Source organism: Rhinolophus sinicus, linkage group LG05 (genome assembly GCF_036562045.2).
Source record: "Rhinolophus sinicus isolate RSC01 linkage group LG05, ASM3656204v1, whole genome shotgun sequence".
NCBI classification, from domain to species: Eukaryota; Metazoa; Chordata; class Mammalia; order Chiroptera; family Rhinolophidae; genus Rhinolophus; species Rhinolophus sinicus.
The window spans coordinates 48,835,551-48,847,861 of NC_133755.1; the positions used below are offsets into that span (position 1 = coordinate 48,835,551).

The 12,311-nt window shown below is 32.4% G+C and overlaps 1 protein-coding gene across 2 annotated transcripts in view; it reads left to right on the plus strand.

Moving 5' to 3' along the window:
• Positions 1–12,311, plus strand: part of APLF (aprataxin and PNKP like factor) — an 82,386-nt gene that overhangs the window by 22,539 nt on the left and 47,536 nt on the right. For both annotated transcript variants that reach the window (XM_019718313.2, XM_074332091.1), the window contains exons 4-5: positions 4,434–4,581; positions 4,891–5,023. In XM_019718313.2, the coding sequence (XP_019573872.2) occupies positions 4,434–4,581; positions 4,891–5,023 (281 nt within the window). The remainder of the gene's footprint in view (positions 1–4,433; positions 4,582–4,890; positions 5,024–12,311) is intronic.

The following is a 12,311-nucleotide window of genomic DNA, read 5'->3' on the forward strand; positions in this document are numbered from 1 at the left end:
TTGTCCTCATATGTGGTGCCTTTTACCATTGTGTTCAGAATGTATTTTCCATCTAACAGTAACCAGGATAGTCAACTTGAAACTGGATACATTTTCTTAATTTTTTTTTTAACTTTAAAAATTTTATTAAGGTATTAACCTCTGGGTTAGACTACATTTGTATAACTTCTCTTTCTTATGAAAAATAACAGAAATGATGGAGTAGTTAAAGTGAAGAAATGAGGTATTACAATAAACATCTGGTGTAAAGTTAAAATGAATATTCTGTTGAGGCAGTCATTAGCAGATGATTTGCTTTTGTTTCAACTTTTAAAATATGGAACACATATGTGTAAACTGGACCTATAAAAGTAGATGGACAAAATTATACAGAGTATGCTCACTAATTGCACTGACATTAAATTGAAATATCGAGAAAAATATCCCAATATTTTGAAATTGAAAACACATTCCTAAATAACTCATTGGTCCAAGGGAAATGATAAGAACAATTAGAAAACATTTTGAACAGAATAATACTGAAAACATAACATAAAAATTTGTGAGATGCAACTAAAGTCGTCCTTAGAGGAAAATTCATAATAAATGACTATATTAGAAGATAAAGCTATAAAACCAATGATCTATGTTTCTGCATTAAAAAGATAGACAGGAACAAATTAACCCCAAAGTAGCTAGAAAAAAGGAAATAATAAGAATTGAGACTAGAAATCAATTAAACAGGTAAATAAAATTAACAAAACCAAAAGTTGTTTCTTTGAAAAGATTAATAAAATTGGGAAAACCTTACCAAGGCTTGCCAAGAAAAGAAAAAAGCTAGAAAACACAAATTATTATCAGGAATAGAAGAGGAGATATCACTACTGATCCTACAGACCTTAAAAGAATAATGAAGAAGTATTTAAAACTTTATGCCAGTAAATTTGACAGCCTAAATGAAAACATAATTTAACAAAACTGATACACCGAGAAACAGAAAATCTGATGAATCCTATATCCATTAAAGAAATTGAGTTCACAATTTAAGAATTTTCCATAAGTACCTTCACTAGTGAATTCTCTTCAACTTTCAAGGAAGAATACCAATATTACACCTTTTTGCCCAAAACAGAAGAGGCTACACTTCCTTACTCATTTTATAAAGCTTCTATAATTCTGATACCAAAATCAGACAAGAACATTACAAGAAAATATATACCCTTACAACAGAATATTTACATATCAAATCCAGCAGTCTGTAAAAAAGATAATACACTTTGACCATGTGGAATTTGTCCAAAAAATGCAAGGTCTATTTATCGTATAAAAATCAATCAATGCAATTCACTATAAGAGATTAAAGAACTATCATTTCAGTAGATGAATAAAAATAATTTTGACAAAATTCAACACCTGATCATAATAAAAAAGAAGGAAGCTTCCTTCCTATAAAAATCTTACACTTAGTAGTGAAATATTATAAGTTCTTCCCCTAAGACTGAGAACAAAACAAAGATGTATGTTTACACAGCTTTTATTTATCATTTATTTGAGGTCCTAACCAGTCCATTAAGGCAAGTAAAATAAATCAAATGGATCATAGTAAAAAGAAGTAGTGAAACTGTTTTTGTTTGCAGATGACATGATTGAATATTTAGAAAATCCTGAGGACTCTACCAAAGAAGCAAAACACAAAACAGTACCTACTGTATGATTACATTTAAATTACATTAAATAAACAGACGATACAGATGGAAATCCAATCAATGGTTATTTGCAGGGGGATTAACTAGGAAGGGGCACACAGGAACTTTTTGTGGTGATGGACATATTCTGTGAATTGAATATGGTGGTTACATGGCTATATGTATTTGTCAAATCATGCACTCTAGGTCTGCATTTTAGAATATATAAATTACATCTAAAATTTTGAAAATAGTAAATGGAAATAAATTGTGTTAGGAAATTGTTTTTTGATTTGGTTAAATGAACTCGATAACCATGGCTTGCCATTTTAAAGTACAAATATTCCTCTTATAACACATGTATAAAGAATGCTATTTTTTAACTAGCTGCTAAAATGAGAAATACAGATAACTAATTTTTTTGTTATAATAAGTTTCCATAGTAGAAGTATGCACTTTTTTCAAAAATCAGGGAAATACACATTTCTACAAAACAAAATATGGTCATTACCTGATAACTTATTTATATTATATGTCAATTTAAATTTAATTTATATCTGTCCAAATTAGCTTGTCCCCTTGGTGTGAAAGATCAGTGTTGTACCTTAAATCAGATTGTGGATTAGTAAATTTTGAATTTTTTTAGTGTTGATAAAACTGAAAATACCACCCACTTTAACAGCATTGTATTTTTTCAGGCTATTAGTTATGAATAATATTATCTGCTATATTGTTGCTATCAAGCTAAATGTGTTGAAAGAGGTAGTAAATATTTTACATATGTTTTGGTAATTGTTTGTGTGCCTACGAGGTTGGACAATTAAGTTTGTGAACTTACCCTAGAAAAAGTGCTACATACCTCACTACTGAATATCACTACGGTCACCTTCAAAGTACTCCCCTTGGGAAGCTATGTACCGATGCCCGCACCTAGTCCACCCTTCGAAGCAATTTTGGAATGCTTTTTCTGGAATAGCCATCAGAGTTGTCATCGTATTACCCTTGATGTCCTGAATGTCATCCAAATGTCTTCCTTTCAATATTTCCTTTCTCTTTGGGTAAAGAAAGAAGTCATTGGGGGCCAGATCAGGTGAGTAGGGAGGGTGTTCCAATACAGTTATTTGTTTACTGGCTAAAAACTCCCTCACAGACAGTGCAGTGTGAGCTGGTGCCTTGTCGTGATGCAAGAGCCATGAATTGTTGGTGAAAAGTTCAGGTTGTCTAACTTTTTCACGCAGCCTTTTCAGCACATCCAAATAGTAAACTTGGTTATCTGTTTGTCCAGTTGGTACAAATTCATAATGAAAATCCCTCTGATATTAAAAAAAAAGGTTAGCAACATTGTTGCAACAAGTTCACGAACTTAATTGTCAGACCTTGTAGTTTAGAGTAACCAAATTAATTGTTTTTATATTAAAAAATTAAATGTTCTGTTTTCAGCTTGGTGTGTAAAATTTCCTTCAGTGTGTTGATTTCACTCTCAGTTCTTTTTCAGTTTGTGATTTAAGAGTTTCCAGATAGTTCCATGATAATGGAATGATTTCTGATGTGCAGTAATCATTTTCATTTTTTTTACTTTGATCCTTATTACTCATGTAGTAACAATAGTTGAAAGACCATTTGCCTAAAGATCAGGTTACCTATAATAGCTATTATTAATTGAAGATGTTTATCACATTTGCATCATTCAATATATGATTCAAAGCATATAGCCTTCCCTTTTAAGCATTTTGGCAATATTACATTAATTTAAGAATGTTTTTACTTTCGTTTGTTAAACATTCAACATTTGAATAGGCAGAATAAAAATGAAACCTGAAATACTGAATACTTTCTTAAAAGGGGCTATGCATTAAAATATATGTTGTCAACCTTTCTCTGTAAAGGACTAACCAGATTGTAATTATTTTGGTTTTGCAGGGCATGTGAACTATGCCCTAATAACTCAAATCTGTTCTTCTAGTGCAAAAGCAACCGTAGACTATGTAAACAAATGCACATGGCTGTGTTTCAGTAACACTTTCTTTATGAAAACAGGTATCAGATTGGATTTTGACTAAGTGTTGTAGTCTGTTGATACCTGTATTATAGTAAAAGCTAAGTTACATAACAGAATTACCCCAAAATGCAGTACTTAAACAAGGTAGAATTTATTTTTCTGTGGCATAATAGTCTAGAGTTGTAGGTGTGCTCTCCTTCATAATGTATCTAAGCTAGTGGAGTAGCTCTGTCATCCTCAACATACAGCTTCCAAATGAGCTGCATCATTGGTGTTTCCAGTTGGTGGGAAGGAAATGAAGAAGAGGATCTGAGACAAGTATCTTGCACATATCACTTCCATTTACACCCCCCCTGAAAAAGATTAGGTATGTGGCTACACTGAGTTGTAAGAAAGGCTGGGAAATGTGGTCTCCAGCCAGGTAGGTAGACAGACACTGTTACATATGCTTACTGATCAGTGCCATTCCAACATGGCTGTCTGTTACGCCAATAACATCCACTTAGCCTCTGATGGTTAAATGCTAACCACTTGGCTCGTACAATCTAGAATCCTGTCATCCATTGATAAGAAGGAGCTCTGTTTTTCTGCAGCTTCTCCTACCACCAACACTGACCTGTAGAGGCAGCTTTTGTTCTGCTAAGTCTGAGAGAAGGAGCAAAACTTAATAGTTAGATGTACTTAAGAAAATCACATTTATAATGACATGGTAGGCAACAGAGGTTCTGGATTTAAATGATTAATAAGTGAATTTTGATTTTATTTTATAGAAATAGTCAAATGCTTGATGAAGATCACCTATTGACTAAAACACCAGAATCTTCCTTGGTGAATTTGCCTGATGAGACAACTGGTGCCCCACAGCTGTCAAGAAGCACAGAAATAACGATGACCCAGACTTCTACCATGAATAGTGCGGTGAGAAATTTAGTATCTCCTACATCTATAACATGTTCCTTAAGTTATTTTAAGGAGAGATAAGAAAACTGAAATTAGACATTTCTTGACAATACTTTTAGTATTTACCTGCTTTTGCTATTTTTAAGTTAAGCTCTAGAGAATATCACATCTTCAACTAACAGATAATGAATTTCTTTGTTTGAGAAATTTGACTCAGTCCAAAGTTGCAAATGTATTTTTTCATGGTAGTTTGCTGCAAAGTAAATAATTTTATAATTTCTTTAAGGATGCATGATTATTTTTAGTAATTAATAGGTGTCTTTTTAGACTTTCCTAGGTGAATGCACAGACTTCACTAAGCAGCAGTCAAACACTGCCCAGAGGAAAAGAATCCTTCCAGCGTGGATGTTAACAGAAAATCTAAGTGATCAAAAACTGTCAGCACCAGTCAGCAGTGGAAGTAGGTTTTATTTCAAGAAAACATTAAGCAGTATTTGAAAGCTTTTTTGAACAAATGGAGATAGAGTAAATAATACTGTAAGCGTATAATGTAGCCTAATATTTTTTTAGATATGTACATGAAGTCTAATTAAAAACGTAAGCTATTATTTTATGCCATTTATCAAAAATCCTGCTAATGTTTTGATTTAACAAGTGCTATTTACCTATGTGTTAGACTTACATTAACATAGATTTTCAAACAAACCTGTTGTTTTTATGTCTAAGATAAAAGGCCAGCATAGTAAGGGCTTTATAAATTCATTAAATTAAATTAAAAAGTGCCAGGCATACAATGGTATGTGCTGAAGGATTTAAAGAAGAAGTGTCCCTTGTGTTAGTATATATAGCTCACTGTCATGGCGGATATCACTATGATTTATGCTATCTGTGGGTATTCCTATTGATTCAAGATTGTTAAAATGTTTCTTGCATTGTCTTATAGTATAGTCAGCATTTTATTTGTAACTTTTCAGTCATCTTAGGTTCAGTTTCTATTGACTGCTTGTTTTCTTTTATATAGGTTATATTTTCCTGTTTATTGTTTTGTCTAGTGACTTTCTATTGGATATTGGATGTCATAAAAGGCATATTGTAGAGACTTTTGATTTTATGTTCCTCTGAATAAATATTTTTGTTCTAATAGACAATTAATAGGCAATATTCTTCTAATAGGCAGTTAATTCAGGCCCCAAACTCTGTTTCCCCTGTGTGGATAGCAGCTGCAGTCTATGATTAGTTCTTTCAGCTTCTAGCTGCTGATTTTCTCTGGTTTCTGGGGCTTTCCCCCATGCATGTGTAGTTTAGTAATCAGCCGAAGATTTGGGTTGATTTTATGTGTAAATTTTGGTTCTTGGCTCTCTGAGGCTTTCTTCCTTCCAGGATTTTATCCCTGACTGTCCACCTGCTCCATGAGCCTCGAATTCTGTCCTCTGACCAGTTAAGCCAGTAAGGCTGCAGCTTTCTGCCACGTCCAAAGTGGGGATACTCTCAGGAAAAAAGCCACAAATTCACGAACTCCACAGTTTGGAGTTAATTTTTCTAGCTTAGACTCTTCTCCAGTCCTGCCTTTTGGGTCATTCTCTAGTGCCTTCAAGTAGTTATTGTTTCTAATATTCAGCATTGTGGTCACAGAAGTCTTCTAAAGTTTTTGGTCAAGTATGTTATGGATAGAATATTCCTCATTTAATGCTAGTTTGGATCAGAGTGATCTCATGGGAAAAAGAGGTTGTATATTATATGTTGAGGTAGATGTGATTTCATCTGGAGAATTTTCATATCTAAACCTGAAATTTCCTGGTAAGAGTTTTATTCCATTACAATGGTTTTTAATCCCCTTTCCCATCGTTAACTGTTTAATATATTTTTATCAGTGATATTTCTCATTTAATGTGCTAATTCCCAATTTGCAGACAGGTGATAGCAAATGGGGGAAGTGGAGAGGGGGCAACCACTTTCCCCCAGTCGAACAATTTCTCTAATATAGAAAGAATAACTTTACTTGACTAAAATTGGACCGATGCAAACTACCTCCCTGCCAAAAGAAGTCCGTTTGTTTCACAGTTTCATGCTGTGATTGCTTCTGTGCTACCACTATTACATTACTTACAGTAGTCCAAAATATGTTTTGCTTCAAATTATAAATAGCTATTAACTTTCACTTGATAAATGTACCACATAAAACATGAAGCACATTTTTAGGTACTTCACCTTGAACATACAGTGAGAGTAATTTGACATTGATTTGGACAGGAACATTATATAGAAAACAATGTACTTAAAATGTGAAAGCTTCAAAATTAGAAAAGTCTTTGGATTCAGGTATACTTTTTGCTATAAATTTAGACTTTGGGGCAGTACCCGTAAGAGCAAAGTTACCTTGCTTAATTCCTTTAAAGACAGGTAGATTTAGAAGTAAATTAGTATTTGAATCCAGCTAATTAAAGATTGGAATAATTCAACTTTTTCTGCTAGGTAGTTCTTATTTTATTGTTATTATTTTGTTTGTTTAAATGATATATTATCCAGGTCAATAGACCAATGCTGGTGATTTTTAAAAATCAATTTCCAGGACGCATTTTAGGCTCATTTAGATGTTAAGTTACTTTCTTACGTCTTTTGTAGCCTTTATACAATACTGTGTTCATTGACATTTATTTAATTATCTGAAACCAACTTGATATTTTGGAACCTTCTGGGTCATTTAAGTACAGGACAGATAGCGTTAATTGATATTAAAATACTTAACCAAGATCACATAATAAATGCCAGAACTGTAATTGAGACCTAGCTCTGCCTGACTTGAGCCTATGCTCTGAACCATGTCACCATACAGCCACCTAAATTCTCTCTCTCTCTCTCTCTCTCTCTCTCTCTCTCTCTCGTGTGTGTGTGTGTGTGTGTGTGTTTTAATATGCCCTTATGTTCTCTCCTAGATCTTTTCTCAGTTTAATTCCTGGTTTAATCCTTAGATAGCCTGTGATCAGGCTATCCTTTCTGTTTTACATGGGTATAGTTCCAGTTTGTTTTATTTTCTGGGTCCCCAGTTACTAGCTTGGATGTTTTCATGAGTTTCTTAGACCTGGACTAAAATTTTCTTCACGTCCCTTAGTGATCAGAAAGTCAGTATATTTGGTCGAAGGCTATCAGAGCCTCCCCTTGCTTGACACCCATTTATCCGTGTTCCCTCAGCCTTCTAGGCCCAGGACAAGTCATAACTCTTAGATTATGACACTCTTGCTAGGTTTTAAAAGGAACTTTTATGTTTCCACTGGTATCATGCTACTCTGTAGTACTTTTCTTTCCCCATCTTTTAACTCTCCAACATGGAGTCATGAAAAGTAGCAGATGCTGATAAAGACTGAAGTAGTAAGTAATCCCCAATCTATTTGGTTTGCATTTAATTTTGTACTGTGATTATTTTCTGTATGACAACTCAATGTATATCATAAATATTGAACTGACTTTGTTTAATTTGACTATAGTTCAAAATTTACTAAAAGTGCTAGTTATTCTGTATATTTACTTTATTTCTAGCCATGCTGCTAAAATATCTAATTAATTCTAATAGTTTTTTCAGCTTCTTGGATTTTCTAGTTGTGCAGTCATATCTACAGAATTATGATACTTTTGGCTCTTCTGATCTATATACTGGTTTTTAAATTTATTGTCTTATTTCAGGGGCCAGACAATAAATGAAATGAATGAATGAAATGAAATTAATTTCATTTCAATGAAATGAAAAATGGGTAAAACTGGCATCTGTGTCCTGCTCCTGATTTTCATAGGAATCCTGTTAGTATTTCAGCATTTAATAGAATTGTTATTCAATTCTGATACTCTTATCATATTTAGGATATTTTATTTTTACTTCTTTTAATAAATGTTGAATTCTTTGAAAATTTTTTTGATATAGAGTCTTGCATTTTCATGTGTTAATGTAATTAATTATGTTGGTAGATTTCCTAATGTACCATGATTATATTCCTGGAATAAACAGCTGGAATAAGTTCAGTTTTATCATAATGCCTTATTATTTTTATACTCTATTAGATTAGATTTGCTAATACTTAGTTTAAAATGTTTGTATCTATATTCACAAGTGTGGTTAGTTTTCTCCATGTGTGCCATCTATGTCAGATTTTGGCAGTAGAGTTAGGTCATCATTGTACATAAAGTAACTTAGGAGGTTTTCATATATATGCTCAAAGACAGTTTGAATAACTGTGTCTTTACAGAACTTTCCCATATCACAATTTGGGTGTGGTGCCTGCTCTTAGTAGTTAATAGTTCTGGCATAGGAAAAGTAAATTAGACCAATAAAAAGGAATGAAATACCTAGAAACAGATCAGAATAACATACATTTAATATATAAAAATTATCAGTTCAAATTGATGTGGAAAGGATGCATTATTATTATAAATGATGTTGGGAAAATTAGCTTTCAATTTGGAAGAAAATAATGATAGAACACTAACTCAGACCATATTCATAAATACATTTCTATTGAATTAATATTTTTAATGTAAAAAATTAAAACTATGAAGTCATTTGAAGAAAATATGGGGAAAATATTTTTATTACTTCTGGGAGGCTTTCTTAAGATGATAGTGAACGTAGAACAAAAAGGGAAAAATTGACAGATCTATCTATATTAAAAATGGAAAAAAATATTTGTATGCAAGAGACACTGTAAACAAATTAAGAGGCAAATACACTGGCAAACGATATGCTGGGAGATATTGTCTGCCATACTTACAAAATAGATAGAAGGTTTTTAATAATTGCCTACTTACCATGTTTCCCCGAAAATAAGACCTAGCCAGGCAATCAACTAATGTGTCTTTTGGAGCAAAAATTAATATAAGACCCAGTCTTATTTTACTGTAATACCAGCTATAATATAATATAATATAATATAATATAATATAATATAATATAATATAATATAATATAATATAATATAATATAATATAATATAATATAATATAATATAATTAATATAATATAATGTAATATAATATATAATACCTGGTCTTATATTAATTTTTGCTCCAAAAGATGCATCAGAGCTGATTGTCTGGCTAGGTCTTATTTTCGGGGAAACACAGTAGTAACAAAAAAGAAGGTAAAAACTCAGTAGAAATTTTGAGCATTGTATATACATACTACAGATGAAGAAATACAAATAGCCAATAAATATATGACTTATATCAGATAGGAAAATGTAAAATGACACCATTTTTTTGTTTTAAGATCATCAAAATCAAAGCAGTTGATAGTAACCAATGCTAACAGAAATGGGTATCATTAAACATACCATGTTTCCCTGAAAATAAGACCTAACCAGAAAATAAGCCCTAGCGTGATTTTTCAGTATGACATCCCCTGAACATAAGCCCTAATGTGTCTTTTGGAGTAAAAATTAATGTAAGACCCAGTCTTATTTTGGGGGAAACATGGTAGTTGGTAGAAGTATAAGTTGGTATAGCCTTTTAAAGTTATTTGCCAGTACCTGTTAAATTTTTAAATACACAGCACATTTTGATATAGAAATTCTAATTTTAGGTATTTAACCCACAGAAATAATAGCATTTATACTTTTAGCCCTGTGTGTGTTTCATATGTATCTTTGTAGATATATTTGCTTAGGCTTAGGAAAAAGTTGAGAAGAATATACATCAAATTATTAATATAACTTAGAAGTGGTTCCTTTGGAGGTTAAAATTGGATGGATGTAATTTTAATGACGTATATGCATATAGTTGAGCTATCATTCATATAGCTTATTAGTATAATAACTCATATAAGTAAATGCAATTAGTAATGTTAAGATAAATAAACTGATTTGTTTTAATAGTTAATTTCTTTTATATTTCTATCTTTAACTGTACCTATCCTGGATTATTTTATACACTCTTTGTGTAAAACCTTTTAACAACAATATCAAAATGGCTTATTTCAATGCAAAAGAAATTAACTCTGGTCCCTAGAAGGAATATTTGTAGTAGAGAATTTGGAATTTTAAAGAATTGAATATTTTAAATATATGTATTTTTAATTTTAGAATTTTATTTACATATTAACACTTGGAATGTGGCAGACTGCCACTTGGACAGAGAAGCTGTGTCTTATTTAACTTACATTTTTTAGATAAACATAGTAAGCACTACCATAGTTGGTTATTTCCCTTGGCTTGACTAATTCATAACTGTTGTAGCATTTGGTCATTTGTTTTACCAAACTGTACAGTCCTATTTCTGATAGTTTCTAAAATGATATGGAATGCTTTCTAATTTAGATTCAAAATAAATATTTAAATAATTTAGGTAAAGTTTAGTTATTAGGTAGTTTATAAGTTTATTTTGATAAATACATTATATTTATATTGGTTTAACTAATGCTCCTGTTTAGTAATATGGACAGTAGTCTATTAATATTTCTTTTCTGAACTTAATGGAGTGTTTTTTTAGGCCACTTGAATATCCTTTAGAACAACTCTGAGCAAACTATAGCCCATGAGCTCACAGCCTGTTTCTGTAAATAAAATTTTATTTTATTTACAAAATGGTCCCAAAGGAGCTCACTGATAAACAAAAGCAAAGGAGAGTGGAAGTTTGCCAAGACCTTTTGAAGAGGCAAGATGATGTTTTGGGCTGTGTTATCACTGGTGATGAAACATGGGTGTACCAATATGACCCTGAAACAAAATGTCAAAATGCACAATTCTCCATAAAGTCAGCCAATTCTCCATGACCAACAAAGTTCCATCAGTCCAAATCAAGAGTCAAAACGATGTTGCTAACCTTTTTTAATATCAAAGTGATTATTCATTATGAATTTGTACCAACTGGCCAAATAGTTAACCAAGTTTACTATTTGGAACTGCTGAAAAGTCTGCATGAAAAAGACAAAAATGACCTGAACTTTTGCCAACAATTCATCGCTCTTGCCTCACGACAAGGCAGCAGCTCACATGGCACTGTATGTGAGGGAGTTTTTAGCCAGTAAACAAATAACTGTATTGGAATACCCTCCCTACTCACCTGATCTGGCCCCCAATGACTTCTTTCTTTGCCTGAAGATAAAGGAAATATTGAAAGGAATACATTTTGATGACATTCAGGACATGTAAGGGTAATCTGATGACAGCTCTGATGGCCATTTCAGATATAGAGTTCCAAAATTGCTTTGAAGGGTGGGCTAGGCCCTGGCATTGGTGCATAGCTTCCCAAGGGGAGGACTTCAAAGGTGACCGTAGTTATATTCAACAGTGAGGTATATAGCACTTTTTCTAGGATGAGTTCACGAACTTAATTGTCATACCAACGTATATCAGGCTCTCAGGGGAATCTTTGACAAATTCGGTTCATGTTCACAATTCACTTAGTCAAACATATTTATTGAGCACCAGTTTTGCATTCTAAGTACTCAAGACAGAAGGGGGGAAACAGTGAACAAGGTACATAAAGTTTCTGTCCTCAGCAAGCCATCATATGAGTGTAGAGGAGAGAACTAGCCATGAAGATTTTCATCTGAAAATAATAGATCTTTCTTCTTTTCTGATTAGACAGTTCATGAATTTGTTAACGAAATATGAGACTGAGCTGTTTCCTAAGTATATTGAACCTTGCGAAGTAAGACATGTCAGCCTAGATTGAGGCCTAGTTTCTTTATCGGTGAAGTTTATGGAGGTCACTCTCCCTTTTGGGTAATTTTGGGTTCTTAATCTGTATTTAAGGTAACTTAA